Below are 18,832 nucleotides of genomic sequence, written 5' to 3'. Positions count from 1 at the left end.
TGTAAGGTGGGCCGTCGGCGACAGTCCGCGCGCTTCGCTGCACCCGCCTATTATTAGCCCCGTCTTATACATTAGCATCGATCTGATAATATGGCCACTTACAAAGATGGCATGTGCGGAGGTGGTGATGGAAGAATTGAGAGTGAGATGGCGTTTCATAGAAAATTTAAACGTGAAAAATAATATGTAAAACAGAATGCATAGACACGTGACATCCTTTCTGTTATCATCTGTTTAAGGAAAAGAAAAAGCAAGTCACTGAAAATAGCTACCATGGAGACTGTATTATAGCTAATAAAATGAATAATACCTAATGTTTGTTTCCACCAACTAAGTAACTACCCACTGACGAAACGTTAAATCGAATACGTACACGCACTTATCTGAAATACCTTACTTGGAACTTTGGTGACACCTACGTATTTTTTCCTAAGAGTTTTCTCAACAAGTAACTAGGTAACTATAAGTTCTTTTTATTCAAAGGATTTCTAGGAAGAAGGGCTTAAAACTTCCAACTTTTTTTTACTCCTGGGGTTCAAATTTCACTCATTTCCTAAGAATAAATATTGTCTATGTGTGAATGTGTTGTAAGGTCTGGTTGAGCTATGTAGTTTGATACCAGGGGTTATTATAATCTCCGTTCTTGGCCACTGGAGGAAAACCTAAATGATTTTTTTTACGGTAACTGTACCTACACTATGATTTGAGTGTAACAAATTGAGTGTTGAATGCAGTCCCCTAGGACCCAGTGATCTTGTTTTTATTTGCCTCTTGCAACTTGATATGACTATGATACCTTTAAGGGTCCAAAAAGTCCTAACTTTTGTAACTAACTAAGGAAAACTGCTGAAGGTCATCATATCACACTTATCAACCCGGAAAGGGATCGCCTTTCGTGCACTATCAACCGCGATGCGAGGCGTTTACGTTACGGTGCGGATAAGTGTGCGTTGCAGTACGGAGTTTCATACAAAGAACACTGACTTGATGTTTCCTGGTTGATAAGTGTGCTTCGTCCTTAATTCGGTGTCTTATTAAATGCAAAACTACGTTATTAAATGACCTTAACATGGTGTGGGGGCTAATTTAGTTACGTGTGGAAAGTATTGACTTGCAAGTCAAGCATGGGGACAGTAATAAGGTTATGGTAAGGAAGGATAATAAGGTTACTTAAAACCTTGTCAAGCGTAATAATTTGTATGAAGGTGGTCTCTTCGTTATAAAATTGACCGATGAAATAATAAAAAAATAAAATAACGTAAGTGCGCCTATTAACGACCCCCCAAAATTTGTATCCTATTATTATAGCTTTGTATTCCACATTTTTACAGTTTGATTCAATTAATCTATATCTCTTGTTTGTGGCCCCACTTGGGTAAAAGCCTCCTCCATCTTTTTCCACCTTTCCCTGTCGCTGGCTATGTGCATCCAATTTTTCCCTGCCTTGTTTGTTATGTCATCGGCCCATCTTTTCTTCGGCCGTCCTACGTTTCTTTTGCCTTTTGGGCCTTGCCATTTTGTTGTTTGATAGGTCCACCTCTTATCTTTATATCTTGCCAAATGACCTGCCCAGTTCCACTTCTGCTTTAGGCTAAATTTAAGAGCATCTGATAATTTAGTTTTCATACGGATGTCTGTGTTTCTAGTCTTTTGTATTCTTCTTAGTTTTAAGATCCTTCTCTCCATTGCGTGTTGACAAGAGGAGATTTTGTTTTTTACTCTTTCCGTAAAGACCCATGTCTGGCGGGTTACCTACGCCATATCGAATGACAAATGATCGAAAATCAAAATATCGAATACGTTTCATCGAACGATCAAAATATCGAACGATCAAAATATCGAATGCTCAAAATATCGAACGTTCAGAATATCGAACCATCAAAATATCGAACGATCAAACATGTCTGGCCAGACATGTCTGGCTAGCATAAGTTAGGCTTGGGAGAATGCAGGAATCCATTATTGTCTTTTTTATATTTAAGTTATAATTCCCTTTTAAGATTTCTTTTTTTGCCCAGTATTTCTTCCATGTTATACCTATTCGTCTGTCTAGTTCGTTTTCGTTGCTGTTTGTATCAAATGACACCAATTTGCCTAGGTATACATAGTCATCTACATATTCTATAGGTTTTTCCTCTATTTTTATTGTTTTCCTAGGACTGTTTGACATGATTTTAGTTTTAGAAGCGTTCATGTGTAAGCCGATTTTTATACTTTCATAGTTCACACTTTGCAACATTTTCTCTAAGTCTGTAGCTGATTCACTGAATAGAACTATGTCATCTGCAAACCTTAGGTGTGTCAATTTATTATTATCTATCCATGCCTCTATTTTTCCAATCCATATTCTTGAAAATGTCCTCCAGCACAGCTATGAACGGTTTAGGAGAGAGTGGGTCTTCCTGCCGCACTCCTCTTCCAATTATGAACTCTTCTCCTTGTCTTTCCAGTTTTACTCTGCTTACGCTTTTGGAATAGATGTTTTTGATGATATTTATGTATGTTTTATTTATATCGTTGTTCCTTAGAGCAGTCCATATGGATGAGTGCACTATACTGTCGAATGCTTTGGAATAATCCACAAATGCCAAATAAACCACTTTATTAAATTTTTAAAATTTCTCCATTACTTTTTCTATTTTATGGATGTGATCAATTGTTGAGTAATGTGGTCTAAAGCCCGCTTGTTCTATTGGTTGATTGTTATCAATTTTTGATGCTATTCTGCTGAGAAGTATTGATGAAAAGAGTTTATATATTGCAGATAGTAGGCTGATGGGTCTATAGTTGCCGATGTCGAGTGGACTTCCTTTTTTATACAGTAGAATTATGTTTGACTTAGTCCATTGCGATGGTACTTGTTCTTCTTCCAGTACTAAGTTAAACATCTCAGTTAGATATGGGACTAGAATTCGCGCACCGATTTTCAGGGCTTCATTTGTAATGTTGTCTTCTCCTGGGCTCTTCTCAGGTTTTAATTTTGTAATGTAAGTCCATACTTCACTTTCCGTTATTGGGTTTATTTTTGTTTCTCCTGTATCCTCTTCCGTTATATCGCTATTATGGTGACACAATATTGATGAGAAATTGAGGCTAAATTGAACTTTTAAGAATATTATTTTATAATCATTTCATAGTTTCTTCTATGAAATTCTAATTCGAAAATAATACATTTGTGCTAAATAAGGCAGATGTTTTATAATTTACATTAGGTGATGGACAATTAACATTATGTGATGTTTACAGCAAGTGCAGAAGAAGAAATGGACATCGATGACACCACAGCCGGGACAGCAGCTGACGAGTCTGCGTACATAGGCGATAATTGCTTATCGACTCCTGTAAGAAAGTGCTCCTTAGAACCCTAGCATATTTTATTTACTTTTATTTTTACTATTGATGCTAAAAGTAACATGTTGTAGTACTTGTATTGTAGCTCTAAAATAATAACTTTTTAACATAGATGTTACAAGTGGCAAGTCTTGTATATGTTGCAGTCAAAACTCATAATCGGTCAAAACCACTTTGAACACAAAGTGGTCAATATCACTTTTGACAGATTTTTCCAGTCAAAAGTGGTTTTGACCAAGAGCGTTAGTCAAAACTACTTTGGAGTGCAAAACATTTTATTTAACCGACCGAACAAATTAATAATCTACTTATCTTTTACCTGACGAATACCTAGCAACATTACAATTGTATCTTAAGTTAGGTGTGATCATTTTGTATGAACAAACCACAAAAATTTTACACTTTAAAATGGTTTTTTTAACACATTTTTGATGATTCCCATGCAATTTTCACAAATCATGACATTGCACATTTATGAATTTTGACTGATTGGTAAAATTTTAAATCAGGCGAAACCACTTTTAGCATATTTTTTACTCTTAAAAGTGGTTTTGACTAACGCCCTTGGTCAAATCCACTTTTGACTGGAAAAAACAGTCAAAAGTGATATTGACTAAGTAAGGGCATCAGTTGACCGATTATGAGTTTTGATTGTAACATTATATAAATAAATCTACCTACATTTTATTACTAGACCAAATTCTGAATGTGGTCACTGGTCATAGTTACCAAAACTAAATGTACGCCATTTCTTACTTATCATTATTAGACTTTATTCCACACTAACAAACAAATAACAATCTCCTTTTTTCACTAACCAAAATTAACAATTTAATCCCTCCAATTAGAACGTAGTAAATTCTAAGGTAGAGTACTAAAAATTTGGAACAGGCAGCAACAGAAGATAATTCCCCTCAGGAGGAAAGCCAGCTTGACCCGGACGTGAAGGACGAGGCGGGTTTGGATGAGTCGGAGGGCGTCGACCCTGCCGCAGAGGAGTCCCCGGACCAGTCCATAAGCTCCGCTATGCCCATAGACTGCGCTGTGGGTGAGGGAGACGGCGCACACATGGTTCAGGATGGTATGTGTTCTTATTATTATCATTGGTAACTTTATATTTTTTCCTATTGAATATTAAACTGAATCATGTGGGAAATCCTTTTTTTCTCACTTTTATTTACTTTATGACTTCATTATCACAATTTTAAAGCTAGTGATTGCAGGTCACACTCCACAATAGCCCTGGCAACCCAATTAGTTTCCAAATCCACTACAAAATAAAAAATATTAGTTTTATTGAAATAAATACATAAATGACTTGTAGAAAATTTTTGTCATAGATAACTTATTTACAACTTGAAGGAATTTTGATGGTGAAGAGGCGAAACCTTATGTAATTTTAAAATAAAATGCTTTAATTTTTTTTAATGGTTATGTTACGGTTAATGTGATAAATTGAAAATTATTAATAATAACCGGTTATTATGAATAATTACCCACAGTCGCGGTGAAAGTGATAAATTAATCACATTTAACAGTGATTATTTAATAATTCAACCTTAGTATAGCCTGACCAGGAACATAAAAACCCTCGCCATGTTGCGGAAAACTAATGGTACTAATTTCTTTTAATGGCAACAGTAACTGAAAACTTCATTGACATGTCACCTTGCATGTCAGTCTATTGCTGTCAAAGTGTAAACAAACTTTATTTTAAATGTGCGCAATTGGTTTTATGAATTAAATTGCTAAAATATTTTTATAGTCGTGAAAGAAAAGTGGTTCACAATGTGTTAAAGTATTTGTCGAAGAGAAATACTAAGGGTTCGGACAATATTTTCATTGAATAATGTTTCCGACAAAGGTTGTCAAATTGACTGACATGTTTATCGTATAGTACAGTCCACTATGAAAATTAGCTGTGGTTTGTTTCAACTACCTATTTTAAAATTTTTTGTCACTTTCTAAGTGTTGAATTTTATGGGATTGGGAAAGAAGTACCGAGTTTGAAGCGTTCATGAGCAGATATTGCAGTAGAATATTCAAGTTCTGAATTTGATTATTGATGAATAATAAAATAAATCTACTAGCTCGATTGATGGTTTCATTTAATTTATTTAAATCAGGTTACCTATAATAATATTTTTTCGTTAATTTATGAAAATATCAAATTAGCCCGTAATCCTGAATCCTGATACATAAAGTTAGCCTATTAATTTAACACAGGTACGACTGTACTCAGTGTTGCACTATCAAATGCAATTGAAGCGCCTCTATGCCAGGGTTTTTATGTTCCTGGTCAGGCTATACTAACAAATTTCATAAAAGAGAACAACATCTTGTGTACGTGCTCGTGTACAGCCAAACTTTTGAACGTTTTGATATCATATATTAATATAATTTGGCATAATGAGTTTGGAATGTTTCTTGCATAATATTACTTTTCTATGATGCCTATAACATAATGTTTTGATTTAAAGTGTAAAATAGGTTAATGTGCGGCGGGGGTGGCCCTTGGGCCACCCCTAAGCCGCCGATTTAGTTTTATACACACATAAATGACCTCATATTAATCACATTTACCAAATCATGCGGTAATTATTCATAATAACCGGCGATTATTCATAATTTTCACATTTAATCACTTTGACCGTAACAGTTATATCTCTACACAAAATTCGTTATTTACTCGCAATAGATGAATCGAGCACAATGGACGAAGATATGGGCGGCGGCGAGGGAGTTGCAAGCAGCGACGACGTCAACGACATCAGTAGCGCCGCGGCAGAGGTCCTCAGCACAGGCATAAGGTACATATTCGAACGTTTTTGAGTGTCCCAGTTTTTGTTTGTTTTTAATCGGCGAATATTTCAGTTCAAGCACGGCTGAAGGCGCGGCGGATATATCCAGCAGCGGCCAGACCGAGGCCACCCTGATATCCTCCACCGCCAACGGACCGGCAGTATTACATTCATTCTCTATCACTCCACAGCAGCAACAAGCAAATGAGTTGGTATTATTTCCTACAGAATTTTAGTTGGCCAATAATATTAAATTTCAAAAGGTATCTGAATTTCCTTTCGTCCAGATTTGGTGATGCTGACACGTCGGAAATGGAGGGAGCCGCTGATACGATGCCCACAGTAAGCGAGTCGATGCCGTTGCTCACTATGACAGCGAACGGATCGGCTTTGCTTTCACCCACTTTTACTCAAGGTAATTTAATCTCAATAGTTTAATATACTTCATATTGATTAAATTTTACCACTGAAATAAACTGGGGTATAATTCGTCAGCTTATTCTTTAGAGGTATGGTATGATCTCATTATAATTTCAGATTCAAGATCGCCATTTTCCACTTGTCCAGCCATATTTACTCTCTCTATGTACTGACCTTTTCCATATTCGATATACCTTCACTTCAGCTGCAGTAATTTTAACTGAAATCGAAGTCTTTAAACCGTTATTATTTGTCTTATCAAAATTCTAAGACGTGGTAAACAAACATAATAATAGAAAACACTTTAAATCTATTTTTGAGACTGATATTTTATACATGCTCTCCCATGTGCTGGTGATTATGGACAAGTTCCAAGACTTCCAAGCTACATGCGACGCATGCACGCATAAAAAGATTTACTCATATTATGCATTCATACTGAGTGTTGATGTCCTTTACTTATTCAAAGCTTATTTCGTGATCTTTCATATTTTATATCCCGAAAATACTGTAAAATAAGTTACAAATGTTTTTGGACGAGTATGCACTGAATCAAATTATGAATATTCGCACTATATTAAAATAGCCTTTTTGTTTGGGTTCGAAAATGCCTATTTTTAAAGTGTCTCTTGTGGATCTCCATTATGTATAATGTCGCAGGAGCGGTCGTTATGGAAATCCTTGGGGAAGGCCTTTGTAATTTTTTTAAAGATTATTTATTAGTAATTTGTTATTACAAAAATTACTATTAGTCCCGTTAGCCCCTCGTACTAAGCTAAATATGCTTGTATCACGAGTGAGCTCACCACAATAGTCGAGCGCCGCGGCGGCGGGGACCGAACCCGAATTCCCCGGATTACGAGTCGGCCAGTCCGACCCCTTCACCTGGTTTCATTTGGCTGAAGCAAACGATGTATAATGATATTATGTTGTTTCATGTATTGTAATTTGATCTGTCCTTTATAGCTGTGTTATAAAAGTATAACACCGCTACAAATGACAAATAAATCGGCTGTGAATGGCAAGTATTGAATGAAGTATGTTTCAAGCCGAGGAGGGCGGGGCCAGCGGCGTGTCGTCATCGGTGGCCGCGGAGGGCGCGGGCGGGGAGGGCGCGGCGGAGGGCGAGGGCGCCGTCAGCAGCTCGGTGGCGGGCTCCAACGGCGCGCCGCCGCTGCCGCCGACCGACGCCGCGCACGCGTTGGCGACCCTGGCCAGCGCCGCGCTGCACCACCAGCAAGATCAGGTATGTAGCGTATATGAACAGGTGTATAGACATTATGTAGCAAGCAGGGAGGGCGAGGGCGCCGTCAGCAGCTCGGTGGCGGGCTCCAACGGCGCGCCGCCGCTGCCGCCGACCGACGCCGCGCACGCGTTGGCGACCCTGGCCAGCGCCGCGCTGCACCAACAGCAAGATCAGGTATGAACGGTGCTGTGTAGTGAGGTACAGAGGGCGAGGATGCTGTATGTGAATAGACAGTGAGCGGGAAGGTTGAGGGCGCCGTCAGCAGCTCGGTGGCGGGCTCCAACGGCGCGCCGCCGCTGCCGCCGACGGACGCCGCGCACGCGTTGGCGACCCTGGCCAGCGCCGCGCTGCACCACCAGCAAGATCAGGTATGTAGGGTGCTGTGTAGTGTAGGGAACACAGGGCGAGGATGCTGTATGTGAATAGACAGTGGGCGGGATGGTTGAGGACGCCGTCAGCAGCTCGGTGGCGGGCTCCAACGGCGCGCCGCCGCTGCCGCCGACCGACGCCGCGCACGCGTTGGCGACCCTGGCCAGCGCCGCGTTGCACAACCAGCAAGATCAGGTATGAAGGGTGCTGTGTAGTGAGGTACAGAGGGCGAGGATGCTGTATGTGAATAGACAGTGAGCGGGATGGTTGAGGGCGCCGTCAGCAGCTCGGTGGCGGCCTCCAACGGCGCGCCGCCGCTGCCGCCGACCGACGCCGCGCACGCATTGGCGACCCTGGCCAGCGCCGCGCTGCACCACCAGCAGGATCAGGTATGAAGGGTGCTGTGTAGTGTAGGGTACACAGGGCGAGGATGTTGTATATGAATCACCTCGGTGGCGGGCCCCAAAGGTGCGCCGCCGCTGCCGGTTAGGTATGAAGGTTAAATGATTAGGTGTATATAGGGCACAGAGCGAGGATGTGCTGTATGTGATGAATAGACAGTACTTAGATTCCCCTACACCTCAGACCAGCCTCCAAGTATATGTAGCCGGTGGGGAGAGCGCCGCTGCCGCCAACGAACGTCCCGCATGCGTTGGCGACCCTGGCTAGCTATATTAACAAGTTTAGAGGGCTAGGATGGCGTAAATTAATAGGCATGTAGCGAGCGGGGAGAGCGAGGGCGCCAGTAGCTCAGTGGCGGGCTCTAGTTAGCGCCACTGTAGATTAAGGTTTTGCCATTCGCCAATGTGAGCACGCCCTGACTACGTTCAACGTTGGCTAGTATAGATCGTTCTACCCACGAAGACGCCCCTCCATTCTTCCGCTAATGTTTTATTTTTAAAGATTATTAGCAATTTGTATTGCACAAATTGCTAATAGTCCCGTTAGCCCCTCGTGGTAAGCTAAATAAGCTTGTGTTGCGAGTGGGCTCACCACAACAGTCGAGCGGCGGTGGGATTCGAACCCGCGTTCATCGGATCTCGAGTCGGCCAGCCCGACCCCTTCACCGTTCGACTATCGTAGCTATTGAGTTTGATCTTGATATATTTGAGTGTTATCTGTTCTTAATTATGTTCATCTTAATTTCAGGCTGAACCTGAAGACGTTAAACCTCAAATTGAGGAGGATGCATGGTATACTGTTGGACTTGTAAGAGGGACTACTTTCACGGTAAATATTAAAAAAGAGCTGAATATTCGTATAACAAACTTTTATTTTACTTTAATTTCGTAAAATAATGTTGACTATTGTTTTAGGTTCAAAACTACATATCGGACCCCAATGTAGACCTGTCTAATTTATCCCTGGACAGTTTGCCAGACTTCACCAGTTTGCCTACAACTCCCCTAGAACACGGCACAGCGTATAAATTTCGGATCGCAGCAATCAATTCTTGCGGTCGGGGCGAGTTCAGTGAGGTAAGCGATTTTAGCTTAGAATAAACATTTGGACACTCACTTTCACTGCGTAATCCGTATTTAGTTGTAAACAGGCGTCGTGTGACTTTTCACATAATGAATCTTTACTTTTGTGCTACTAAAAGCACTAGTGTCCTGTGAAGCCTTTCGTCGTGACTGCATTTGCATGAAGCGAAGAAGCGATGCATAGTTTCCTGCTATCCACGCCTCGAACGGTTTTCGAGAAATCGAATGTTGCGATTTGCAAAAAAATTTGGCCTACCCTTTATAAAAAGGTCATACATTTTTAACAGAAGCCTATCGCAGCACCTCGTTATTTGCTGAAGTTACACAAAAAATTTAAATAATACCAATTTAAAAACATCTTTGTTCTACAGGAATCAGCATTCAAGACATGTCTACCAGGGTTCCCTGGGGCGCCGTCAGCTATAAAAATATCAAAGTCCGTTGAAGGAGCACATTTATCATGGGAACCGCCACAAGTGGCCGCTGAAGGCATATTCGAATACTCTGTGTATCTCGCAGTCCGGTCAAACTCTCAACCCAAGGTATGTCTCACTACTTACAATAAAAACTATACTTGGCACTTACTACTTGTTAAATTACCATTGTTAGTATTGTTGTAATAGTTGAGAATTTAATTTGAAAGATTGCTTATAAATTGTTTTACGACCATGAGTTGGTCACTAACATTAGAATAGTTATAGATCTATGGGATTGCTATTTGCTACCATATAATATCGGATGCTCGTAAATAAAACGGCACATGGTAGCAATCTTATAGATCTAATGCTTCTAAATTGTCGAGTGCCCAATGACGCAAATGCAAAAACTATGTTGAGAGGTCACGATGCTCTTGTTCGATTTAAGTGTTCGCAAAGACGATTCGCTTTTTCTTTATTGATATTCGTCATTCTGTTCTTCCATTAGGAGGCATCAAAATCGCAACTGGCATTCGTGCGTGTGTACTGCGGTAAAGCGAACACATGTGTCGTACCACAGTCGTCTCTGGGCGCAGCGCACGTAGACTCATCCACCAAGCCCGCGATCATTTTCCGCATCGCCGCGCGCAACGAGAAGGGCTACGGACCTGCCACGCAAGTCAGGTGGCTTCAAGGTGGGTTGTTCGCTGCGTGACACAGTCGCGACATGCTACTAGCCCGCTAGTGACGTGACACTCGTCACCGAGTCCGATTAGTCGCCGCGCGCAATGAGGAGGGCTACGGGCCCGCCACGCAAGTCAGGTGGCTGCAAGGTAGGTCGCTTGTGTGTACGGCGCCCTCGCCCTACACGCTACTGGCCCGCTAGTGACGTGACACTGCCGCGATACGCTACTGGCCCGCTAGTGGCGTGACACTGCCGCGACACGCTACTGGCCCGCTAGTGACGTGACACTGCCGTGTTACGCTACTGGCCCGCTAGTGGCGTGACACTGCCGCGACACGCTACTGGCCCGCTAGTGACGTGACACTGCCGCGACACGCTACTGGCCCGCTAGTGACGTGACACTGCCGCGACACGCTACTGGCCCGCTAGTCGCGTGACACTCGCCACCAAGTCTCCCGTCATCTGCCGCATCGTCGCGTGCAACGAGAAGAGCTACGGGCCCGCCACGCAAGTCAGGTGGCTGCAAGGTGGGTCGCTCGCCGCGTGACACTGCCGCGACACGCTACTGGCCCGCTAGTGGCATAACACTCGCTACCAAGTCTGCCGTCATCTGCCGCATCGCTGCACGCAACGAGAAGGGCTACGGACCTGCCACGCAAGTCAGGTGGCTGCAAGGTAGGTCGCTTGTGTGACACTGCCGCGATTCGTTACTGGCACGCTAGTGACGTGACACTGCAGCGATACGCTACTGGCCTGCTAGTGGCATGACACTCGCTAACAAGTCTGCCGTCATCTGCCGCATCGCTGCGCGCAACGAGAAGGGCTACGGACCTACCACGCAAGTCAGGTGGCTGCAAGGTGGGTCGCTCGCCGCGTGACATTGCCGCGACATGCTAGTGGCGTGATACGTTTTGCCACCAAGCCCGCCATGGTCTTCATCGCCGCGCGCAACGAGAAGGGCTCCGGGCCCGCCACGCAAATCAGGTATCTGCAAGGTGGTTCGCTTGCCGCGTGACACTGCTACGACACGCTGATATCTATTGGCCCGCTAATGGCGTGTCACTCGCCACCAAGCCTGCCATCGTCTTCCGAGTTCCGCCACGCAAGTGGGGTCTAAAGACTTTCGTTACAAATAAATGCTGCTATATTCGACTGTTTCTGCTTCTGCGGTCGTTCAGTATGTAATGTGAGTTGGAAGCCAACAGCATATTGCAGTGCCAAGTCGTAATTAAGTCGGAACCGCAGCGACTTTTATGCATGATGCAATGCATATCTGTAAAATAAACTGCTCATGTATGCGTTTAATGTTAGCGGTTGGCTTGCAACTTACACATTTAAATACATAGATGCAACTCAAAGGATTCTTAAAAACTGATCATATTATTCAATCAGGTTAAAAATATTGGAACGACTCGAACGCTCAATGTGCGTATTCAGGATTCAATGAAAAAATATTTTATTTCAATTATAAATAGAATAATACACATTCTCAGTTTTATTATTGTCAAACTTCAATGTTATAAATATAATATGGGTACGACACTACAATAACAAACAAGCCGCTTCTTTTAATTATAAGAAATAATAAATATATTCGATTAATAATATTAACAATATTTGTCCATTTTCAGATATCAAATCTACAGGAGTGAAGCGAGCGGGTGACGGCCGGCTGCCGGGCGCGTCGCCCTCCAAGCAGCCCAAACAAATACTGCACTAAGTGTTAGTCTGTGACACCTTGACATTTTATCATAGAATAATTTAGTTATGTACAGTCGACTAAGTGAATAATGTTCGCCTTCATGGTTAGTAAGTACACTTTTATTTTTTACTTTCATTTTTTTTCATAATGAAATCTCAATGATTGTGGATAGTGTTTTTAAAGCGGACTATCCAATCGACAAATAATCAAGTATATTATTATAGTGTTCTCGCGATTGTTACATATGCGTCATACGACTGATTATGAAGTGTAAGGGATAGACTGAATGATGTTGAGACAAAGTTGCCGTTAATGTATAAATTTTCTTAACTGGACTAAATAAACATGGTAGAAATATTCACATTTTATTTTTAATAGACCTAAACTTCAACTGTTTTAAATATAATTTTAATTATGTTCTTAAAGTATTATATTGTTACATAATATAATATGAATTTAGATAAATGAGGAAGTGATAAAGTTAGATGAGTTTATACGAGACCAATGTTCAATTTCGTTTATACGGGAGGATTTTATAACAAAAAGAAATAGCGAAATTGCATTTGGCTTTTAATACTTAATTACATATTATTGAGTACACTATACATTTGTTTCATTGCTATAAAATGCTATCTATTCAAAACTCCGGTAGGCATTCCAAAAGAAAATTAATTACAAATCATTATTTAATTATACCTTTCGTTTTATAGAAAATTTCCTATATTCAAGATATTTCGCGTTTTATCATGATATTAAAGCAGTATCACTAAATGTATTATTTGGACATTTTTTTATTGTGATGATATAAGTTCTCCAAACACTTTGTAGATAGTGCTGTACTCTCGGTTACTGGAAACAAAAAAAAAACAGTTATTAGTTTTGTTTATGTACTCTTTTTAACGGGTACCTATCGGTAGACTTCTTTTTTAAGAACTTACCAAAGAAGTAGTTCCGAAAAGCTTGTACCATCCAATAACTATGTTGGAAAGGTTTAGGTCATCGAGCATAATCTGGGCCACGCCCATGAACACTTTTTTGCCCTCAATACGCCCGTAGTCGCCCCATACGGTCACCTGCAAACAAAATAATGCGTCAACTTCGCAATAAATAGTGATGATTTTAATACAGGGTGTCCCAAAAACAATGGATAACCCTGTAACCATCGATAAGCCTCGTCATGATGTCCCTAACGTCCATTTTTGACCCCAGTAAAAATATCACCGTTTTCAAGATTTTAAAGTTTTTGTGCATTTTTAGAAAATTGCCACCTGCGATTACTTTTTCTCATGCAATTTCTACAAATGAGGGTACTTTTCAATCTAGTTTTTTTCCTTATCTCAAGGGATAGTTGGGCTATCAAAAGAAAAGATTAAAGTTCAACAAACTAGTTTAAAAGTATAAAATTTTTAATAATTTGCAGAGAAGAAGGAAAAATAAAATTCATTGTCTTGCACTTTGATCAGCCATCGTGTAAAAAAAATGTAGGAAGACCATCGTGCCCATTACTTTAAAAACTTCCTTGGTTAATTGAGATTCTAAAAAGGTATCACAAGCCTATGTATTATGTATTATTTTTATCTTATGGCTACTTGAATAGCAACTAGTATGAAAACTGCAAAAATGAGTTTTTCTCGTAATAGTTAAACTAGGACTGCATAGTGGCATTAAATACAAATGGATATTTTTTAGCGTAGGAATTTTAATAAAGCAACATTTTATCATCATCGTTTCAGCCATAGGACGTCCACTGCTGAACATAGGCCTGTACCCCAATGATTTTCATAATTACCACTTGGTAGCGGCCTGCATCCAGCACCTTCCTGCTTACCTTTATGAGGTCGTCGGTCCACTTTGTAGGTGGACGTCCTACGTTGCGCTTTCCGGTACGTAGCCTCCACTTGAACCCTGTTGCCCCATTGGCCGTCCGTTCTGCGTTTTTCTGATTACTTAATTTTTGTTTTACACCTTATAAATGTGCCTATAGACAGATACCCGTGATGATATACGGCTCGGAAACGTCGATTTTTTGCACAGTGTGCTATGGAAGGGGCTATGCTCGGGTTTCTTTACGAAACCGTATCAGAAATTAGGAGGCCTGTAAACGAACTAAAGTCGCTGACATAGCCCGACGGATCAGCAAGTTGAAGTGGCAAAGGGCAAGGCACAGTAGTTCGCAGAACTGAGGCTGCAGGGTTCAAGTGGAGGCTACGTACCGGAGAGCGTATCATAAGACGTCCACCTACAAAGTGGACCGACGACCTCATAAAGATAGCAGGAAGGTGCTGTATGCAGATCGCTACCAACCGGTCATTATGAAAATCATTAGGGTACAGGCCTATGTTCAGTAGTGGACGTCCTATGGCTGAAATGATGATGATGATGATGATGATAAAATGTTGCTTTATTAAAATTCCTACGCTAAAAATTATCCATTTGTATTTAATGCCACTATGCAGTCCTAGTTTAACTATTACGAGAAAAACTCATTTTTGCAGTTTTCATACTAGTTGCTATTCAAGTAGCCATAAGATAAAAATAATACATAATACATAGGCTTGTGATACCTTTTTAGAATCTCAATTAACCAAAGAAGTTTTTAAGGTAATGGGCACGATGGTCTTCCTACATTTTTTTTACACGATGGCTGATCAAAAGTGCAAGACAATGAATTAATTTTTCCTTTTCTTCTGCAATTTCTTAAAATTTTCATACTTTCAAACTAGTTTGTTGAACTTTGATCTTTTCTTTTGATAGCCCAACTATCCCTTGTGATAAGGAAAAAAACTAGATTGAAAAGTATCCTCATTTGTAGAAATGGCATGAGAAAAAGTAATCGCAGGTGGCAATTTTCTAAAAATGCATTAAAACTTAAAAATCTTGAAAACGGTGTTATTTTTACTGGGGTCAAAAATGGACGTTAGGGAGATCATGGCGAGGCCTATCGATGGTTACAGGGTTATCCATTGTTTTTGGGACACCCTGTATAACGAATTTTCATATTTTTGAAAATTTGTGATAAGTGCCACCGTATTCATGTTATTGTAATTTAAACCCTACTTATTCTTCTTTTTTGGTTTATGGCGATGAACTTGCGTTTAATTTAAACCCTAGTAATTAACCATTACAAATTGCGAGACGTAATTTTCGGGCCGCTTTATATCGGCGGACTCCCCATGAAAAATATGTTATGAGTTTGTTCCAGCGTCTCTTCTCAGCACTTGCCATATTATGTTTGTCTCGAAGCGCTGGTAGGGTCCAAAAGATAAGGAGACATGTAAAGTGCCACATGAGGGCTACCTTTTTTATTTACTATATTTTGACGTTCATAAGTGCCACTTGTAGTCTAAATTGAATAAATATTTTTGATTTTGATGTGTTTGTTTAGATATGCGAATAAGTGCTTCATTTCTGGTATTTTTTTTAATTAGAAATAGCAGTTTGGTCACTTTCGTTCTTTCTGAACTTTACAAAAACTTATGAACACAAACTATAATTATTGAAAAACCGCTCCTTTTACAACTACCTACCTAAGGTGCGGCGTTTACCTTAGTGTTGTTACACTCACCTGCAAAACGCATCCCTTGAAGTTCTCTCTGAAGGTGAGCGTTTGCTGGTACAGCGGGTCGAGCGTTCTCCTCGCGGTGCTAGTCTTGGCCTTAGCCACGCAGCGCTTGCCGCTCACTAGATACACCTTGACGTAGGGCGCCGGCAGAGTCCGGCTGCCTTGTCGCGCCTGTAAGCCTCTGGCGCGGATTACCTCCACCTAAAATGATAATGGCAAATTAATTGGGTAGTTACCAATAATACCTCTAATATGACATATAAATGCGCTGTCAAAACGCTATTCCCCTGTACGGTATAAGTGTATACCTGTGGTATAAGTAATGCTTATACCGCTCGCAAAGCTAAGATGTCACCTGCGTTTGTGATTAGTTAACTTGAATTTAAGAGCCATTTTACATTTTCGTGCGAATTTCTAAGATTTTGGAAGCATGAATTACTATCTTAAGCAACACCCAGAGATTATTTAATAACTGCGAAAGATAGGTCAATCCTTGTTGTTGACCATTAATGAAACGGATTTACTAAAACTCTTTTGCTTAATTCACAGTGCCCCATCTCCCACAACCATTTTACGAAAAAATTGCCGCAGACTCATTTTCAAAGTCCTGTATCTATTATTTATGCTCATATAATAAGCTTAAAAATATATAGTAATCATCGGACATATATTCTTGTAGTCCATTAATGAAATAGATTCTTGAATTAATCATTACCATTATTGAGTAAAATCTAAAAATAATTACGCAAATTTGAAGATTAACGTCACATTTTGATCGTGGTTTTTGGTTTAAAAACACAGCAATAACTGCAATAAAAGTATCCCAAAATAAAGAATATTCATTGTAGAATTAATTTCTACAGTTATTGTTTAAATATTAATTATTTAACTTTTAATAAATTGTCATAAAAATTGATTTTTGATGTTACTAACTTCTAAGATTTGTAAAAGGATTTTTATCTTGATTTCCTTTTTAAATGTTTATGTTAAAATAATTAATAACATAACTAATGTTGTGTATTAAAGTGTAAAAGTTTTGTTTTTAAATGAGGATTCTAATACTTTATTTGATAAGTTGATTTGTATTATTTAGCGATTTAAACTTAACAATACTTGTATTTTATAAGGTCTAAATCGAGGGGTCGTGAAGAAAGTTGAGAAATAATAATATTTTATGTTAGCATCATTGATTTTTATACTGTGTAAATTGTAAATGACAGCTAGAAGACTCGATGACATTTGTATGGATATTCTTCCTTCTCTATGGTAACCTGACCTGTGCAAGACGTAATAAAATAAGTTAACTAAATACTCTTTCATTTAAACTAATTCTAACACTACATTCAGAGCAAATTAAAAAAAAAGAAAGGCTTCTATTACGTCTGGGGCTGGAGCTGAAGATGTCTACCGTCCCATCTGAATATTTTACGACGTAATGGCGGCATTTTTGATGGATGTGTATGAATCGCCAAGCTTCATGAATTCGGAGGATAAAGTAAGTAAAACGAATACCAAATTTCTATTATCTTATTTATTTCAGAATACTTAACTACTTAATCTTATAACTGTTGATTGTTGTTCTCTTGAATATATTTCATAAATTTTAATCTTGTATCAATTGCGCTTATAGGAGCTCTTCGAGCTACAGGTTGCAATGGATCAAATGTTCCCGTGTAATTTTGTCTCCAAGATCCTGGTTGTGTTAATTCTCCATTGACATACTTATCTACTGAATTCGGGGGAGTGTACACATGTCGAGAAGTTCGACTTTTTCTTAAGAAATTGTGCAACAAGACACATGTCATTGTAATTGAAGATGATTTTTCGATATAGTGGTATAGGCTTCTTAAAAATTCTAAATACGCTGGACATTATTCCAAAAGTATTTTCGACTGCTACTCGTGAACTAGATAGTTTTTGATTGAATACTCTCTGTGGAGTTCCAACAGCATGATGCCCAGGAAATGGGTTCATAATATGTGTACTCAACGCAAATGCAGCATCAGCTAAAAATACCTATGGTAATTCAGTGTTACTATTAGGTAAGCGACTAGGAGGTGGCAAGTTGATTTCATTTGTGTCAATTTTTTGTCTTAATACACTTTGATTATAGACTCCACCGTCGCTAATCCGTCCTTGGCAACCTATATCGGCAAACATAAAACAGTAGTCACTATCAACTAGCGCTAAGAGTACAATGCTAAAATGTCCTTTATAATTGAAGTACTCCGTCCCGGTATGAGGCGGCGGTAGAATCATTACATGTTTCCCATCCAAAGCGCCGATACAATGAGGAAAATTAAATCCTCTTGCCTTTGAAAGCCATTCATCCGTAGTTTTAGGCATCTGAAAATAAAGTTAAAGTATTATGTATACGTATTTTTCATTTTGAGCAAATTAATTTTAACCTTGCTAGTTAGCTCTTTACTGTAATTTCTTTACATTTTTTTAAATTGTATTTGTTTTTTCCCAGACACAAACTGATGAAGAGGCTAGCCCTTCCAAGATGCAGGCTAGTGACATCCCACCAAAACCTAAAATGGGCAACGACGACGACGCAGAAGTCCCTGCTACCCCTCAAAAGAACCCAAACATTCAAGCACAAAAACGTCGTGCTTTCAATCCACCTGAATTGCAGGAAGCCGGTAAAAAAATGAATACTGCTTTAACCACACTAAATAAGGCATTGACCAGTAAACAAAGCGCAAAAGAAGAAGATGAATGAGATTTATTTTGTAGAATGTTGGCAAAACAAATCAAGGAATATCCAAAAATTGAAAAGGAAAAAATAATGTA

The 18,832-nt window shown here is 39.7% G+C and overlaps 2 protein-coding genes across 15 annotated transcripts in view; one reads left to right on the top strand and one right to left on the bottom strand.

The window, feature by feature from the left end:
• The first annotated feature begins 3,250 nt into the window (after positions 1 to 3,250).
• Positions 3,251 to 13,179, top strand: LOC114355649 (host cell factor). Of its 4 annotated transcripts, none has more exons than XM_028308608.1 (11): positions 3,251 to 3,341; positions 4,270 to 4,432; positions 6,050 to 6,161; positions 6,226 to 6,360; positions 6,416 to 6,567; positions 7,622 to 7,818; positions 9,337 to 9,417; positions 9,504 to 9,665; positions 10,043 to 10,213; positions 10,596 to 10,782; positions 12,404 to 13,179. In XM_028308608.1, the coding sequence occupies exons 1-11, from the start codon at positions 3,264 to 3,266 to the stop codon at positions 12,490 to 12,492; spliced, it is 1,527 nt and encodes a 508-aa protein (XP_028164409.1). In that variant the 5' UTR covers positions 3,251 to 3,263; the 3' UTR covers positions 12,493 to 13,179. The 4 variants fall into 4 exon arrangements, with proteins under 4 accessions (XP_028164409.1, XP_028164408.1, XP_028164407.1 ...); XM_028308607.1 differs by having other exon boundaries at positions 4,243 to 4,432; positions 6,440 to 6,567; XM_028308606.1 differs by having other exon boundaries at positions 4,243 to 4,432.
• Positions 13,049 to 18,832, bottom strand: part of Rim (Rab3 interacting molecule) — a 32,960-nt gene continuing 27,176 nt past the window's right edge. For 9 of the 11 annotated variants that reach the window (XM_028308596.1, XM_028308604.1, XM_028308599.1 and 6 more), the window contains 3 exons: positions 16,040 to 16,237; positions 13,413 to 13,547; positions 13,177 to 13,323 (listed from right to left, as the gene is read on the bottom strand). In XM_028308596.1, the coding sequence (XP_028164397.1) occupies positions 13,321 to 13,323; positions 13,413 to 13,547; positions 16,040 to 16,237 (336 nt within the window). In that variant the 3' untranslated portion in view covers positions 13,177 to 13,320. Of the gene's footprint in view, positions 13,324 to 13,412; positions 13,548 to 16,039; positions 16,238 to 18,832 lie in introns of all 11 variants that reach the window. The other 2 variants (XM_028308600.1, XR_003656125.1) reach the window with 2 other exon arrangements.

This window comes from Ostrinia furnacalis, unplaced genomic scaffold (assembly GCF_004193835.3).
Source record: "Ostrinia furnacalis isolate ACB-3 unplaced genomic scaffold, ASM419383v2 OfSCF2450, whole genome shotgun sequence".
Taxonomy (NCBI): Eukaryota; Metazoa; Arthropoda; class Insecta; order Lepidoptera; family Crambidae; genus Ostrinia; species Ostrinia furnacalis.
Note: the sequence above shows the minus strand (reverse complement) of the source record. Positions and strands in the feature narration are given on the sequence as shown.